This window comes from Peromyscus leucopus, chromosome 5 (genome assembly GCF_004664715.2).
Source record: "Peromyscus leucopus breed LL Stock chromosome 5, UCI_PerLeu_2.1, whole genome shotgun sequence".
Lineage (NCBI taxonomy): Eukaryota > Metazoa > Chordata > Mammalia > Rodentia > Cricetidae > Peromyscus > Peromyscus leucopus.
Genome location: NC_051067.1, coordinates 84,443,289 through 84,461,260, shown reverse-complemented (window position 1 = coordinate 84,461,260; position 17,972 = coordinate 84,443,289). Strand labels below are relative to the sequence as shown.

General features: G+C 44.3%; 1 protein-coding gene across 1 annotated transcript in view; it reads left to right on the top strand.

Annotated features, from left to right (window-relative positions):
- Positions 1-8,060, top strand: part of LOC114694523 (carboxylesterase 1D-like) — a 32,722-nt gene extending 24,662 nt beyond the window's left edge. Inside the window, 4 exon segments of the mRNA XM_028871493.2 lie at positions 3,560-3,691; positions 4,940-4,945; positions 4,948-5,011; positions 7,689-8,060. Of these exon segments, the coding sequence (XP_028727326.1) occupies positions 3,560-3,691; positions 4,940-4,945; positions 4,948-5,011; positions 7,689-7,872 (386 nt within the window). The 3' untranslated portion in view covers positions 7,873-8,060.
- The last annotated feature ends 9,912 nt before the right edge of the window (positions 8,061-17,972 follow it).

Sequence of the window (17,972 nt, the reverse complement as noted above, 5' to 3'; positions counted from 1 at the left end):
GCCTTCTTCAGCCTGAGCCTGTGAGTCTTCTTTTGAGAAACGTCTACTGGGATCTCTTGCCCCTTTCTCATTTTGTCTTGTTGATTATTTATTTATCACTATAGAATTGTTTGAGCTCCTGATACACATTCTTAACATTTTTATATTTTTTTCTACATGTGTTTGTGTCGGTGTGCACATGCCATGGCATGCGTGTGGAGGTCAGAGGACAGCTTGTGCGAGTGGGTGCTCCCCTCTCACCATATGGCCTCTAGGGATTGAATACAGACCATTGGACTTGACTGCAAACAGTTTTACCTGCCGAGCCATCTTGTCAGCCCTTCTGCATATATCTAAATAGACACTGTCACATGTACAAACATTTTCCCAGCCCACGGATTATCTCTGTGCATTGCTCATGGTTCTCCTTGGTGTGAAAAACTCTTCAGTTTGCTAACATCCCATTTGTTTTCACCTGTCCTGCTTACAGTATTGGAGTCTAGACCAAAGTTGCGTGCATCTTTCCTTTATGATCTGGTCTTGCATTTGCTTTCACTCAATTTTAGTTTTTAAATTTTATTAGATTTTGAAATTGCATATATAAGTACTGTATTTGCATCATTTCCTCCTTCTTCCCCTCCTTCCCTCCAAGTCCTTGCTTGCCCCCAACCCTGACTCCTCTGGATAGTCAGATCACAGCTCTTGCAGATGACTATAAATTTAGGAGGTTGGGATTCCTTAGCCCTTGAGACTGGCTAGTGTTACAGGTTCTGACCCTTGTCACTAAAGACTTGACAGTGACCTGGAATGCTCTTCCCTGGTCCCTGATCCCTTTCATGTCATCTGGGCTCTCACTATTGCTAATCCTGAAAACAGTCTTCCCACCCCAACTGTTCTCAGCCGAGTCCACTGCTGCTGCTCAGCTCTCTGCCGCCCCTGCTCTCCAGCATCTGCCATTGGCTCCTCCTCGCCATCTAGGCTGCTCCCTTCTTAGCTCAGCCCACATTGCTGAAGTCAGCACAGACTGGAGAGCTCTTGTTATAACCAATGTTTCAAGGCCAGGCCGCACTGGGAAGTGTCTCCCACTGGCTACAGTCTTCAAGGCCTCTATTATTTGTTTTGCCCGGCTAGTAGCTCTGATGTTGTATGTACGTTTACCACTGTTGTGTGCTGTGAATGACTTAGCTCTATCATCAATGTTATAAATATATCTCTTTTCATGCTTGTTTTTCCCCAGGTAAGTTCTCACTCTGTAGCCCAGACTATTCTAGATCTTACTATGTAGAAAAAACTGGCCTCAAATTTACAGCAATCCTCCTGCCTCAGCCTGCTAAGTACTAGGATGACAGGTGTGAGCTACCAGGTCCTGAATCTCATACTATTTGAGCTCAACTTTCTGGTTTGCTAGGACTGCAGCTACCATTTCTCTCTGTTTTTATTTGTATATAATATCTATTTCTAATCATTTGTTTCTAATCTATGTACTTCTTTAAAGGTAGTGGGGTTTGTGGGAGCATATACTTGGGCTGTTTAAAAATGCATTCAGTCTGCCTCTTGTGTTTCAGAAGTTAACATTTGAGAGGGATGCTCTTTTGGAGTTGTGCTCTGGTTGTTTTGTGAATGTTTTCCTCCTCTCTTGGTGCCTCCTTTGTGGCTTTCTGCTGTTATGAAAGAGCATATCTTAATCTTTTCTGTATTTATGTTCTATTTCTACTAAATGTTTTTGCTTCCTGTCTACCTTCAGGCTTACATGTAACCTCTTCTACTTCCACCAGTCTATATTAAGCTAGCAATGGTGTAACTTTGATTCTGGGTAAGACCTCCACATCTCTGCTCCTCAAAACACATATTTACACACACACATATAAGCCATATAAGCACACACATACATACACACACATGCACGCGCGCACACACACACGCACACACACATACACACACACACACACACACACACACACATGCTGGGGTCACTTTCCTCCAGCACACTGCCTGTATCACCTGCTCTCCAAGACCCTGGATTTCCTCTAAGACATTGGATGTAGGTTTGGCACCTCCTTGATTGTGAAGCTCTCATCTCTGATGTTCCTGGGGTTTCCTTTCTTTCACTGTTAATGCTGTGATTGTTTTATGTCTTGGCTAAAATCAGCTGGAGGCTGCTGTGCTTCCTGACCTAATGCTGGGAACCTATCCCAGAAGGGAGCATTTTCAGCCACAATCTCTGGAAATAAACCCTCTGTCCTCCTTCCGTTTTCTTAACTCTGCAAGTTGTCTTATTCAAATGTCTAGCCTGGAGACATTGTCTTTGCTTTTCTCAAAGTTCCAGCTTGAACTATCCAAATATTGTTTGCAATTATTCAGAAGAATTTTTATAAAATTCTGTGTGAATGGGTTCTTTCATTTACCAAAGTTCTGCAAAGCTGAGGTCTGAGTACGGCTAAAATGATTGCGTGACAGAGACGCTCCTACTTGATCCCTGTTTCTTAGATGGTAGGGTCACAGGGCTGCCTCTGTGGTTGCAGAGATGAACTAGACAGAGGAAATTGGACACATTATTCTTCATCCTATGGTGGAATGGCATAAATCATGTAAATCCTTTGTGGGGACTCGGTAGGCAAAACATTTGTTGCACAATGGCCACAACCTGAGTTTGAATCCTAGAACTCCCATTAGGGCAAATGGGGAGCACTGACTCCAGGAAATCATTCACTGTCCATCACACACAAAGTGGCACCTGTACACCACATACACCCAATCATACACATACACTCAATATTATAAATAATGTTTTAACTTGTGAATCAGTAACTCAGAATGTGAGGCAATGATAGTAGTGTATGAAATGCACATACAATTATCACAAATATGTGTACATACAAAGTATTATGCTGTAATACAGAAGAAACTTTCTTACAGTTAAGCATTTTTTCATGTCTTTATTTTTTAAATTTCTTACTATACACCTAGGGCAAGGCTGTGAAATCTCCCCACTTTACAGCTATGGGGCCTGGCACTTTTGCCTCTGAGTTACTCTGCTATAGGGACTATCTCTCCCTCCCCCTTGTGAGTGCTGCACAGTGCTGAGTTCCCAAGGCTGGGGCCATGGAAGGGGATGGTCCATGACAAGCAATAGTTGGCAGCTACAATGTTCTATCAGCAAGAGAACCGGCATCTTGGCACATGGACAGGACATCCTGGTGGCAAGAGAGAAGCAGAGGAGAGGAGGGGTCAGGAGACAAGCTCTCTCTCTCTCTCTCTCTCTTGACTCATCTCTCTCTGGAGCCATCTTAAAAGCTTAACACTCCCTGAGCAAGGAAGAAGCAGGGTATGAAACACCAACTCTAGACTTTGTGGTTCCTTGAAACAAAAGAGATCCTTGTTCCATTTCTACATGTATTTGTGTTTTTTATAGCCTTACTTCCAAATTGGCTGCTTGTACAGCTCTGATCAAGTCCTTCCCTGAAACTGTGTTTCTTCCCTGTACAGGTAAACAGGGAGCTCAGTGCAACTTGAAGCCTTGGTATCACACAGGTGTATAGTGGACAATGTGAACTCTACATGACTCTACATGTCTCCACAGATGCCGGGGCTCGTACCTACATGTATGAATTTGAGTATCGCCCAAGCTTTGTATCAAACATGAGACCCAAGGCAGTGATAGGAGATCACGGCGATGAAATCTTCTCAGTATTTGGATCTCCATTCTTAAAAGGTAATATATCTTTGCTGCCTGTGGCCTTGGTATTCAAAGGCCTGGATTTGGGCCCTGGCTTGATAGCCTTGTGCAAGTTTCTCCTTTTCTCCTTAGTTTGCTTTCCTGCCGCTCCGTAACAGGGTTGAACTACATTGGGAGTCAGTCCTGAGCTTTCACACATGTGAAGGAGGCTGTGTTCATGTGTCCCCAGCCATAGTCACTCTGAGAAACCTGTAAAACCAGTAAGAGAAATAGCAGCTCATCCATGGCCTCCACTTTGGAGCAAGCCACCGATTCATTTTCCTCCCATAAGAGCATGCTGGGATAAAAGTGAGGGACAAGTTAATTTTTAACTCTGAACAAGATCTGTTATGTTTACACATCTGTCTAGCTATATATCTGGGTCTTATTTGCCTATATTTTATAATGTGGTATTTAAGGGAAGCTTTCACAGAGGTCTTCAATACATCGCTTCTTAGCAATTTCCGCAGCTAGCCATCTAACACATGTGCTGGGGGATGTCTTTCTGTACGCTGTGAATATATGTTGTTCCCATTGGTTAGTAAATAAGCTGCTCCGGCCTAAGGCAAGGCAGCTTAGAGGGAGAGGGTAAATCTAAAGAGAGAGACAGAAAAGTCAGAGTCTAGAGAGACGCCAGCTGCCACCGAAGGAGCAGCAAGATGCCAGCAGACTGGTAATGCCACAGCCACATGACAACTTAAAGATTAATAAAAATGGATTAAATTATAAGAGCTAACTAGCAAGAAGCCTGCCATAGGCCATACAATTGGTAATTAATATTAAACATCTGAATGATTATTTTATAAGTGGCTGAGGAACCATGGGGCCAGGCAGGACCTGAGAAAACTTACAGCTACATACATGTCTATCATGACATCAATGTCTCTGAGGCTCTCCCTGTTTGGTGATGTCTTAGGAACTTTGGAGAGAGACAGAGAGATTAAGAAAAGGCCCAAGAGCCAGGAATCCTACTAAGACTGAGGAAACTCACAGTTGTGGTGTTTGGATCAGGCATATGAGCATGGCTGACAAAGGAAGCCAATTTATGGAAAGCTATTCCTAACTTGAAGTGTAGATTATTAGCCAGTATATTCTTAAAAGGTAGCTTTTAACTTAATCAGGGTCAAGACTCTGAATTTCTAACACGCTCCCGAGATGATAATGATGAGCATCACTCCTGCTGTGCAGCTGCTAAACTGAAAAGCTCGAGGTGAGTAGCTGCAGCTTATTCATTCTCCCCCACAGATGGCGCTTCGAAGAGGAGATCAACCTCAGCAAGATGGTGATGAAATTCTGGGCCAACTTTGCTCGAAATGGGTAAGGCTGGGGGCAAACATAGGATGGGTCTGGGGTGTGGTGTGATCAGACCTATTGGGAAGGAGTGTTTTCTAATGATTGAGTGGTCAGTTTCCTGTTCGTGTGGCTATATATAGCACACTAACAATGACAGATAGAGCATTCAGATGTGTAGCTGTGAGGGGGCTTCTAAGATAGTTCAGCATAAAGCAGGGGAGTGTGCATTTTGGCTCACGGATTCAGGTGGTCTGATTCTTGGTCCTACTTGCTCTGGTTGTTTGTCAGTATCAACATGGTGGGGTAATGTGGTGGTTAAATCCCTTCATCTCTCCATTTCACTGGCAGTCAGGCAGTAGAGAGGGAGGAAAAGACTAGGGTCCCGATACTCAGCAGGATCAACTTCCCACAACTAATCCTACCTTTTAGAGTTCCCACCTTGTCCTAGGAGTACTTTCAGCTCATTATCAAACCCAATAGGGCTCAATCCCTGAGGCTCCATGTCAAGCATTCAAATCTGCTGGTTGGTGTGGGTTCTGAAAGGCCTAGGAATCACTTCCCCCAAGGCCTTGCTGCCTTCAGCTGGAGGTCCTCTCTTGGGCTGGTTGTGCTCATGGCCTAAATAGATCCTAGGTAGAAGGTCCAGGTTCTAGCACTCATAGACTCTCCATAGCAACATCAGCTTCTACAGAGGCCCACAAAGGTTTCCTAGTGAGATCTGAGCTTGCTTTACCCAGCAGAGCTGCATTGGAGGATTCCTTGACCACATGTATGTTTACCAGGTGATTAGGAAGGGTCTGCACTTGGCTGTGCTGGGGGTACGTCTTTTGCTCCACCCCTTGGCATTCCTAAAATAGCCCTTTAGAAGAGACAGAAGGGGGTGGTGGATGAGGATCAGGCCCTCCTGAGGCTGTCCTGTGTTTCTGTTTCTCTCCCCTCTATCTATATCTCTTATCCCTCACTCCTCAAGAGTACCCTGGAGTAAAATGTGGGAGCCCGTCACCCAGCTGGCCTCCCACAAGCTTCACTCTGACAGCTTTAAGCATCATGCATTTCATGTTGCCAGCAGGGACTTCAAACCTTCCACACACTTGCTGGCCTCCAGCTCTTTCATTTGCAATGTATGTAGAAGCCCTACTGACCCCATCACCCTTGCATTCTGCATGCCTGCAAAATCACACCCATGTGGGTAACACCAAGGTTTACCTATGGCTTCAGATGTCACCAGCCTCTCGGAGCCATCAGCCAAAATAGACTCTGAGTGTCTGAACATAAACAAATACCAGAGGAGTTTTTCTCCAGGCCACACCATGGTTAGGGATCTCTAGCATTCCTTTCTCAAAGCAGGGTCTTTGGAATAAGTTTATGACTTTACAGCCTTATGGGTATGATGGCTGTGGTCTGAAAGCTGAGAAACAGCTTTGTCATTTGTATAAATGACAAAGAGAAAGGCAAGGACAAAGATGGCTGAAGGTCAGGACTAGGGGAAACAGGAGACTTTTAGGTTCTCTCAAGCCTGTGAACTTTGTGTTCTTGCAAACTCCTAAGACGTGAGCCTCAAGGTGGCTTTCCCTTTGATCTGGTGTGGGAAACTCGGTTTCTCTTAATGAAGTCATCTCTAGCAATCACATTCTCCTTGTACACAAGCTTAATCACACTCCTTTGTTGTGTGATGATGGGGGGTGAGTTTTTATTTTTTTGGAAAAATTGATGTTTTCTAATCTCCATGCTGTGATTTTTGCTTCTGAATCTCATTGTAAATATGATTAAAAATAAAATGAAACAAAACAAAAACCCTCTACACTACTTGGATGCTATGCTGCCTTTGAATCTCCTCTACCAATAAATAATTTATCATCTTTAAACTCAGTACTCCATAAAATCAGAACGGACAAATATAGGTAAATTCATTGCCAGGATGGAGCATGAATGGTCTCTAATCCAGGTCCTCACGGAGGCTTCCTTCTCTTCTGAGCCATCATGAGCTTCGCTTCTGTTTTTCCTATTAGAACCTACTAGAATCCCCCATATGCCTCCCTCACTACAGTCTGTGTTCCCTACAGCACACTTTCTAAACATTTCCACACTCCTTCACAAACCAGTAAAACATTCTTCAGAGCCACATCATCGGGTTAATCACAGAAAGCTCCACTTCTTAGTAACACATTTTAGTAATAATTTTGCCTCATCACCTTTCAGTTGCTGAAACAAAATACCTGAGGGTCATCAACTTAAAGGATGGAGGTTTTACTGGGGCTCTGGGTTTCTCTTGACATTTTCACTTCGAGCCTGTGACTAAGAGGAAAGTGGTGGAGAAGGGGCATTAGGTGGGATCCAGCTCCCCACTTCTTGGCAGTCAGGCAGCAGTGAGATAAAGAAGTGGAGTCCCAACATGGTGCAAAGCAGGTTTTCGGGAACCTGCTTCTTCCAAGTAGGTGCCCCCTCCTTATTCCTCCATTAGCCTTAACAGAACCATTAGTTGAGCATCAGTCTTCCACACATGAAGGTTCGGAGAAGAGCTAAGATCTAAATAATAGTAGGAACTTGCTAAACCTGCACAGGCTGTCCCGGGAGGTGGAGAACCGCACAGAAGGAGGCTCCTTGGCAGAGATAAGCCAAGGCATCCTCACAAATCTCTGGGCATCATGAGGACAATGCAGTTGCTTTGGTGAATTTCTTTTTTGTTTAATTCTGTTCACAGGAACCCTAATGGGGGAGGGCTGCCCCATTGGCCAGAGTACAACCAGAAGGAAGGGTACATGAAGATTGGCGCTTCAACCCAGGCAGCCCAGAAGCTGAAAGACAAGGAAGTGGTTTTTTGGACTGAGCTCAGGGCCAAGGAGGCAGCAGAGAGGACAACACACAGAGAGCATGTTGAGCTCTAATCAGGAGGCTCAGCAGGTTTGAGAGCCTGGAGCCAAGCCAAAGGTATGCCGTAGAAGATTCTGCAGAGAAACAAGGCTTCTTATCTTTGAGGCTACACAATTGTATGGTATTTTGTACAAACACACTAAAAAGGATCCTTGTTGCTTCAATGTATAAAAATAAAACATTGTTTTGGAAATCAAAATTGGATCAGTATCCATTCTGATTGGGTTCTTGTTGTTGATTTTGCTTGTTTCTTTGTTTGTTTTGGTGTGTGTGTGTGTGTGTGTGTGTGTGTGTGTGTGTGTGTGTGTGTGTATTTGACACAAACTAGAGTTTTCTGGGAAGACTTAGAAAATGCCTCCATTAAATTGCCTGTAGACAAGTTTGTAGAACTTTTTCTTGATTAATGATGGATGTAGGAAGACCCCGCCCACTGTGGGTGGAGTCATCCCTGGGCTGGTGGTCCTGGGTTGTATAAGAAAGCAGGCTGAGCAAGCCATGGGAAGCAAGCCAGGAAGCAGCACTGTCTGTGGCCTCTGCTTCAGTTCCTGCTTCAGGGTTCCTACAGTGAATTCCTGCCTTCACTGTCCTCAATGAACTGTGACTCAGGATATGTAAGCCATAAAACCTTTTCCTCTTCAAGTTATTTTTGGTCATGGTCTTTATCACAGCAACAGAAGCCTAATTACTGCAATGTCTTTGGATCATGATTAATCTGTGTGCCTCAGAGAAGGATAGATGAAGAGAGAAGAACCATCAAAAAAAGACGTCTCTGCAGGAGATGTCTGGAGAAATGATTAGCTTGAAAACTAAAGGAATACAAATATGGAGACACATGGAATGTTATGTTAAATTTTCTGTGGGAGACATGAGCAAGCATCTACTCATCCAAGAGAGAGCATGAACAAAAGAAAAGAGAAATGATTCTACCGAGCCCACCTTGACTAACCAGTGAGTGTATTTGGCTCATTGACAGGAGCATAGGTGAGGGTCACTAACAGGGTTATTTAGGAAGCAATTGTGTCACCAAAATGCCTTCCCAGTTATGGATGAAGACTCCCCCATTGCTGCATAGATGTAATCCCTCCTCTGCTTAACTGTCCACCCTGTGTATAATCTAGCACCTCTAAGGACCTGGTACAAGGGAGCAGAATTACACAGAGACTGTCTGAGGGCACAGAGAGCATGGCTGGAATCATGAGGGAGGGTCTAATGACCTTCCCCAATCCCTTCTTCCATAAGAAGATGTTCTCCTAAAGGGTCTCCTCCTAAGAGTCATTTGCAGACATTGTTAGACTCTCTGATAAGAGGGTAAGGGCTGTTGTACTCAGGGGACAGTTTCTCACAGCAGGTGCGAGCACACATCACCTTCCTGTAGCTGAAGTTTTCTCCAGTCCTGCCCAGCACCAGGGACTCTGCAACTGCTTATAAAATAATCACTCAGTAGCTTATATTAGTTAAACTGCTTGGCCATTAGCTCAGGCCCATCACTGACTAGCTCTTACCCTTAAACTTAGCCCATTTCTGTTCATCTGTATGTCGCCATGTGTTCTGTGGCTTTACCTGTTGCCGTTACATGTTGCTCCCTGGGCAGCAGGCTGGTGTCTCCTGACTCAGCCTTCCAGTTCCCAGAATTCTCTCCTCTGCTTGTCCCGCCTATACTTCCTGCCTGACTACTGGCCAATCAGCATTTTATTTATACAGAGCGATATCCACAGCACCTCCCCCTCCAGGGATATGTTTTTATAAACACAAAGAGAAAGACTAAAGGTTTTCAAGTGTCAAAGCAATACATAATCTAAATGAGAACGCAAAATTACTGGGAGCCATAGCCCCAAGGAGGAGCTTGAACCCATCACAGACTTCCTAAAGATGTCTTTTAGGACTTCTGGGGACATGTAGCAAGACTGGAACAAAAATGTGTCTCTGGCATTCACACACAAAGTCTGTCCCACTTCCATGAAGGAACAATAATACTCCATACACATGAGGGAATGTTTAGCTACCACATAAAGGCTTATTGCTGCGAGGAAAAACAATGTAAAGTTCTGTAACCCATCATGTGGACAGGACACAGTACCAGAGCAAGTCATCAGAGAGCCTTTACTGCTGATGAGAAACAAGGTCACTTAAAAGGCTTCGTCTCTAAGTCTGACCCACCCAGGGTTCTAAGGTGACAGTGACTAGTGGACCTACACAGCACTCGGGCTGAGTCAGTACATATCCTGTACCAACTATTGGAAGTCAGCTTCTGGGTGTGCCAGTGGGGAAAGAATCTCTGGAGGAGAGAAAGCAAGGCAGACAGAATAGACAAATGTGTGAGACAGAATCAAAATGAGCCATTTTATCTCAAGACTTTAAAATTTCATGTAACTAATGTTGAAGTTATGGTGTGATGGTTCGAAGATGGATATTGAACACTCAAGACAACCATTAGCATTTCAACCTTCGATACTTGTCTTTCTGCATCTGCCTTATTTCACCTTATATGTTGTTCTCTGGTTCCTTTTTTTTTTTTTTTTTTTTTTGCAAAGCACATAATTTTATTCTCATGTATGAAGAACACTCCATATATATGATGTGTATATATCCCACATTTTCATTTTCCATTCTTGTGGGGTCAGTCCAAGTAAGCAAGTGAGCAATGGTTGTAGGGGTGACTGCTCTCCTTCTGGGGAGTCCAGGGTAGGTCAGGCTGCCTGCCCTGGAAACATGTGAAAGATTCTGGAAGGCAGGAGAATTCTAGAATGACATCATTTATACTGCTGCCATTGCTAGCCAATGAGATTAAATGTTAGTGGTTAGTCTTTAACCATGCTGTGGGTATAAAAGGGAAAGTGAGGGGCATTCCAACCAACTTTTGTAACTGAATGGCTACGACCCAGCATTCTAGTAGGATGGTGTTCAAAGGATTCTGGAAGGAGAAACACAACCTGGTCATACGTTATGGACCTGCTACCACCAGCAAGGCCGACATTGCCAAGGCTATTGCCCATGCTGACCCCTCTGTGGCCATGTCACCTGGGCCAGCAAGAACTTTCCCTCCAATAGTTGAGTGGACAAGGTTACTCTTTGGCAGGAAGGAGGAAAGATTACATCCCAGGTGGTGGAGTTGTCCAAGGCCATCCTGGGAGAATCCAAGGTCCATGAGGACAGAAGTGAAATCCTCCCAGCTGTTGACCTCATGCACATAGACATGTATATGGTAAGCATGGGAACACCACCACTTTTGAACACCACCAGCCACTGAAGGACAAAATGATCAGCTTTCTGCTCATGTGCAGACTGGGCCCAGATTTGATATGCTCCCCAAACAGGTCAATAACTTCTTCAGTTCAATAAACAGTGAATTTGAGGTACAAAGGGACATGTCTAACCCCCATTACCAAGCATAAAAGGTTAGGGACAAGCACACACCTTGGTTCTTGTTCACTCCTTCTCATTCTGTGACTCCTATCAAACTATTATCAAGATACAGTTGCCATCTTGATATTCCTCCAACTGTATATTCTTTCACAGAAAATGATTTGACTATGAATATCTGAACCAGGGTATGGTGACATATTGTGTCCCCCAATATATTGTGCACCCTAATAAACTTATCTGGAGATCAGAGAACAGAGCCAGCCACTAAATTAGACATAGATGCCAGGCAGTGGTAGCATATACTTTTAATCTTATCACTTGGGAGGCAGAGATCTATCTGGATCTCTGTGAGTTCAAGGTCACCCTGGGAACAGAGCCAGGGGTTGTGGCACACGCCTTTAATCCTAGCACTTGAGATCTCATGTCTTTCTTGGAAAAGACACATGCCTTTAATCCCAGGAAGTGATAGCAGGAAGCAGAAAGGTATATAAGGTGTAAGGACCAGAAACTAGAGGCTTTTTAGTAGCAGTTCAACTCAGAGGCTTTCAGTCTGAGGATTTATGGAAACAGAATCAGCTGAGGAGTTGGCAAGGTGAGGTTGGCTGGGGTTTGTTCTGTCTCTGCTCTTTCAGCTCTCACCCCAATATCTGGCTCTGGGTTTTTATTTCCTTTTTTGTTTGTTTGTTTGTTTGTTTGTTTGTTTGATACAGAGTTTATCTGTGTAATTTTTGTGCCTGTCCTGGATCTCACTCTGTAGACCAGGCTGGCCTTGAACTCACAGAGATCTACATGGCTCTGCCTCCCAAGTGCTGGGATCAAAGGTGTGAGCCACCACTGCCCAGCCTCCGAGTTTTTTATTAATAAGACCTTTTTAAGATTCGTGTTACACCAGGGTAGAAATTCTTCTTATAAGAAAAACAAAAATCACCTTGTAAAATTTGTCTCCACTTGGTTCTGTATTGATAATTGTGATGATGAACAATAAAATTATTACAATTACATATGGCCTCTGATAATTATTTTCCAGAATGGTTGGGGGTTGCTGTCTTTGAAGGGTTTGGGGAATGGAAAGAGCTAGAGGCTAGACCACCTAACCCGAGGCTAATCATCAAAACCAAGTCAATGTATGTGGTCCTGTCCTATGGGCTGTAAATACCTAGCGATGTTGAACCAGTGGATTAATCCAGCAGGCATTGTGAAAGGACATGAGCAGGCATACAACCAACACTCAAGCTGAGAGCCAGTCCTCACACCAAGTGCAACCCTGTGGAAGCAAGAGAAGGTCCAGAGAAACCCTTCTTCCAGAGGAAATCTCAACAGAGTAATCTTCCAGGCTAAAAAGAGACGTTGGTTCCCTTTGGCCTGGTTAAGAAGGATGTTTAGAGACAGCTCCGGGAAGCAAGCAGCAGGCCCTGCTGAGAGAATGTCCACCCCCAACAAGGCTTCACAGGACCAAGCACTGGGGGATGACAAGAAGATCAATGACCTTGTTTACCATCCTGGATCCTTTCATCTGGTTCCAGTGTTCAGCAATAAGCAGCTACAAATTTAGGGTTTATTACAACGTCTCCCAGAAGGAGGTGCTCCCATGAGTGACAATAATGAGGAAAACTGCGGCTAGGGCTAATACCCTGGTGAGTGCACCGTGTTCTGCCTGCTGGTAATCCTGGGTGGGAGGAGCCCTGACCATAGAGTTGTGTCAATATAAGGCCCTTTAATCCCAGGACTCAGGAGGTTGAAGGAGGCAGAGTTCAAGGCTAGCCTGACCTACATAGTGAGTGTCAGGCCAGCCAGGGACACATAGTAGAGCCTATCTTAGAAGAAGGAGGAGGAGGAGGAAAGAAAGAAAGAAGACAGGAATAACAAAATAAAAATAAAAGACAAAGTGAGATAAAATACAATAGGTTTTTAAAAGTATGGTAGGGCCTCAGCTGATACCTTCCTTGCCGGGGTAGCTTTTGCATTCCCTCCCTCCCTGTGATGTGTCCTGTGGGAGGCTGTGGTGGTGGAGCACAGCTGTGTGCCTCAGCTCCAGTTCAAACCAGCAAACTTGATTTCTGAGTACACAGATTCCTAGCAGAACCTAAACCAAGTGCCTTTTGTATCGAGTTTCTGCCACAGCTGTGCTGAGTTCTGCACTTTGCCTCCCTGGTTTATGTCTCACGTGCCTAGGCCATGATGGAGCCCTCCCTAGGACCCAAGGGTCAGTTTCAGGCTCGTGTGTTCATGTCCATGGTGTCCACCCCCTTTCCATTGCCTCGTCCACTGTCTGCTGATACCAAGTCTCTCTGCCCATGGTGGATTCAGCAGGCCTGGGTTGCCTCTGCAGTCAGCGATCTGTAGGCAGCTATTCCTTCAGCACCAGTGGGGGAAGGAAGGAGTCTTTTCCTGGTGGCTTTCCCTGGCCTGAGACAGTCAGGCCCTCGGAGAACCTGTGCTCCAGTCTTGTGGGTCACATTTCAGCCTCTGGCTCACAACCTGACCTGGTCTGAGGTGTCACTGTTCACAGCATGCAGCCCTTGGTTGCCAGCCTCTCTACAGCTGGCCATTCTTTCAGTGTCGTTGTGGAATAGTGTGATGGAGGAAGCCCTTGAGCACTTTGGAAGATCTCCATTTGAGACTATGGTCACACTTCAGTCTCCACTCCATAGTCTGTATCTCTCTGCCCATGGTTTTTGAATTATTTTATTTTTTGGTGTTTTGAGACAGGGTTTCTCTGTGTAGTTTTGGTGCCTGTCCTGGATCTCGCTCTGTAGACCAGGCTGGCCTTGAACTCAAATAGGTCCACCTGGCTCTGCCTCCGGAGTGCTGGGATTAAAGGCCTGTGCCACCACCCAGCCTTTTTTTTTTTCAATAACTTTCAGGTGGCTTGGCAGTTAAGAATGCTTGCTGCTCTTTCAGAGAACCTGAGTTCAGTTCCTAGCACTCACATTGGGTAGTTCAAAACCACCTACAATTTCAGCTCCAACAAATCCCATATCCTCTTCTGGACTCTGTGGGCATCCACACACACATGACAGATACACACGTGCTTATAATTTTTTTTTAACTTTTAAACAGTTCATTTCAAATATTTATGAGTACATCCAGTTTTCGATGCTGCATTTGTGAGTTAACATATTGCTGACATGCACATGTAGTGCCCTGGTCAACATTTGTGGGACTTCTATGCTTTCATGAACATCCACACAGAGCAGGGGAAATCTGAAGCAAGTCTCAGTCATGTGCCCCCTGCATTCCCATTTGAAGTATAACTTTATCTTCTTCTCTCACCCTCCAGACTCACATGCATCCTTTCTGGGGTCTATTCAGCACCACTTCTGTAATATTTTCTTTTTAAATATTTTTTTTTCTGTTTAAGATGCTTTCAAGCATAGTGATGCTGATATATCCAGTGGCCTCAAGCACAGCAGTCTGTGAGGAGCCTTATGGAGAAAACACATGTGATAGACAGGCTTCTGCCATCGTGAGTTATGATGCTCTTGACCGTGAAGTCGGTGGTGAATCAACAACACATCCAAAGAGAGAAAAAGATGTCCCTAGCTGTAGCGGAGGCCATGCTGGAGAGTGGTCATCTGCTATTTCTAGAGTACAACAAAGTTGTTGGAAAGATGGGAAAACAACTAAGTTAGTTAGACCCATGCTATGATGTATTTTAAGATTGTAATTAACAGTATAATTAGACAGCTGAAGAAATTGAGTGTCTTGTTATCGAAGAATCAGGAAATGTTAAGGCTTTCCCAAATTGTGTTCTATTACGCTCTTGTGACCAATGGTGTAACGTGTAATGAGTTTGACTCCACTTTTGATACTTGACTGCTTGTGGCCTTTGGTTCCCACCCTCTCATCCCGTTCCCACTTCTCTAGGAAAGTCACTGAGCAAGACAGAGTCTTACTTTGGTGCCAGCAGAATATGCAAACTCTCCTTAACCACATAGAGCACTCTGGGAGTGTTCTTTGCAAAGACATGCTGGACCTGCTCCAAGACCTGCTCTGCCCCTCACAAAGCTCAAGAGTGCATGTAAGAAAACTGCTTTCAGTGATGTGGAGCGTGCATGTGTGTGTGTGTGTGTGTGTGTGTGTGTGTGTGTGTGTGTGTGTGCGCGCATCAGTGGTGTCTTCTAAAGCAATGTAAATACAAATGCACTGAGGTCTAGATAAGTTAAAAGTAAATGGAAGGTAACAGACACAACCCATAGATAGTCAAAATGAAAATCAAGTGTCAATATTAATATTTGAAAATTAATACAGTGATGAAAAAGTGAGACCATTAGTTATGACTAAAGGATCAACTCACCAGTAAAACATGAAAACCCTGAATTTGTAGACAGCTAATAACAGAGTCACAGATGCGCCACAGGACATCTTGAGCTTGGTCCCCAGAAAGCAGGCCTTGACACAAGGTTTGAGTGCAGTTTGTGTGGAGATGGTCCTATCAGAGAGCGCTGGGAATAACTAAGGAACTCAGAGGGAAGGGAATGCTGCCCGGTGTGATTGACCGCACGCTGTTTTACCCAGCGCATTTTGATTCCTCACTAATTACTCATGTAGACTTTGCTTTTATGGCTACTATGAGGGTTATTAATACAGATTTTTATTATATCCACATATTTTGTAATAATACAAACTTGAGAGTAAAGATTAAACAAAAGGAAAGCAGAAACATAGTCATAAAAATTTCTCACAATCGCCTATTTCTTCCCACACTTCAAAGTGTTGATGTGTCAACTTATATCTTGCTTGCCATATTAGTGAAGATATTATTTCAATTAATTTGCTTTTAGTTCTTACAGTAAATATATGAGTAGTTTATGTACCACATTTATACTATTAGAACTACTCGGTTGGAACTTCCAGCTGGCACCTGCAGGTTCTGAGAAGCACCCCCACCCCTGCTCCAAAACCCACCATCTCAGAGAATCTCCAACAAAGAGCAGGCACCAAAAGGCCCAGGTTGGCATCCTTGGCTGCTGTGGCAGCTCCTCCCCTGAAGTTACCAGCAGCCCAAGGCACCACCTAAAGCATTAACCTGGGCACAAATGCAGCTTGTCAGGAACACGTATCAGAGTGGATAAGCTCCCTGCTTTAGTTCCAGTACTTACGTGACTTCTGTCTCTTCTCCATCCTCCATCTCTGGAGCTGGAGAACTCACCCAGGAGTTCTTTGCTCAAATGAACCTGTTCTTTTACTTTTTAAAATCCAGCTTGATTTGGTTTACTGCATCAGCAGAGAAACCTATTGTCATGTTACAGAAAACCTGCTTAGAACATTTAGGTTGGTTTCTGTGATAATTTCCGAGCCATCTCTTTTATGTCTGCCCATGCATACATTTTCTTCTTACTCCTTAACATGTCTTTATTTCAGTTTGAAAATTTCCTCTAGAAGTTTTTAGATCACAAGCTTGGTAGAGACACAGTCTCTCACTTTTGTCTGTTTGAAGATAGCCCCATCCATCCTTCACCCTAGGGTGATCTCAGTCACTGCCTTCAGGATTATGAGGTTTGTGTCAATCCTCTTCCTAGATGTTTACATTCTCTGGGTTGAAAAGCACATCGTTTCGAGTTTAAGAGCTGAATTTAGATGTCTCTCTCTTCCTGGGTGGAGGGTGCCCCTCTGGATGGTGGGGTGCTTGGGTTTTGTTGCATATCCCCTATCTGCCTTCTTCTGTGTGTTTTTTCATATACTAAAAGCAAGCACTCTGCCTGCCTCCCTGGGTTTCCCTAACTCGTGTGAGGATAGTTTTGTGTATAACCATCTGAACTACTGATGTGTCATGGTGAGAGATGGACGGAGGATCTGGGTCACCATTTGTTTCATCCACTCTCCTGGAGAGTCACATCATTCAGACATGCCAGTATGCAAATGTCCTCTCTTGTGGTCACCTTGGCTTTGCTGTCATGTGCTGTGATGTTCTTCTTGTAAAATAAACAACTTGACTTTTTAAAGATTTTGGTGTGTGTGTGTGTGTGTGTGTGTGTGTGTATGTGTGTATGCAAGTACCCTTGGAGGCTAAAAGAGGGTGTCAGATTCCCTGGAGCTGTGGAACATGTAGTTGTGGGTTGCCTAACATGGATGCTGGGAGTAGAACATAGGTCCTATGCAATAGCAGCAGGACTCTGGCTCTTAACCACTGAACCAATCTCTCCACCCCCATGCAGCTTAATCCTTCTTTTTAAGTCTTATTTTCTTTACCACTCCTGTCTCCACTCCAGATACCATTACCCTCCAACCAAGACTACCCTTTCCATTCCTCCAAAGAAATATTTGACGATTTGTCAAACAGAGTCAAAGCAAAGCTTTATAATCACACTACTCTTCACCACAAACTTTGCAAGCGTCCATCAGAGAGCAGCACTATAGTAAAGACACATGCTTCTCTCCAAGGCTCCTGGGCCCCTGCGGATGAGAAACAGAAACGAGGCCATGTTATTAAATCAGAACTCAAACTGTATACATTCTCTCTCCCTCTCCCCCTCTCTCTCCCCGCCCTCCTCTGCCACTTGGGTACATTCCTGTGGGCGCAAATGACAAGCATTTTGGAACTTTTAAAGAATTCATAGATAATGGCTAGAGAGTTGGCTCAGCCTTTAGGAGTAATGGGTACTTTTCCAGAGGACCCTTGTTCAGGGTTCAGGGTTCACATGTTAATTCACAAGCTCTAACTCTATTCCCTGGTGTCCTGATGCCCTCTTCTGGCCTTTGTGGGCATTACATGTACATGGTGCTTAGACACACATGCAAGAGAAGACTC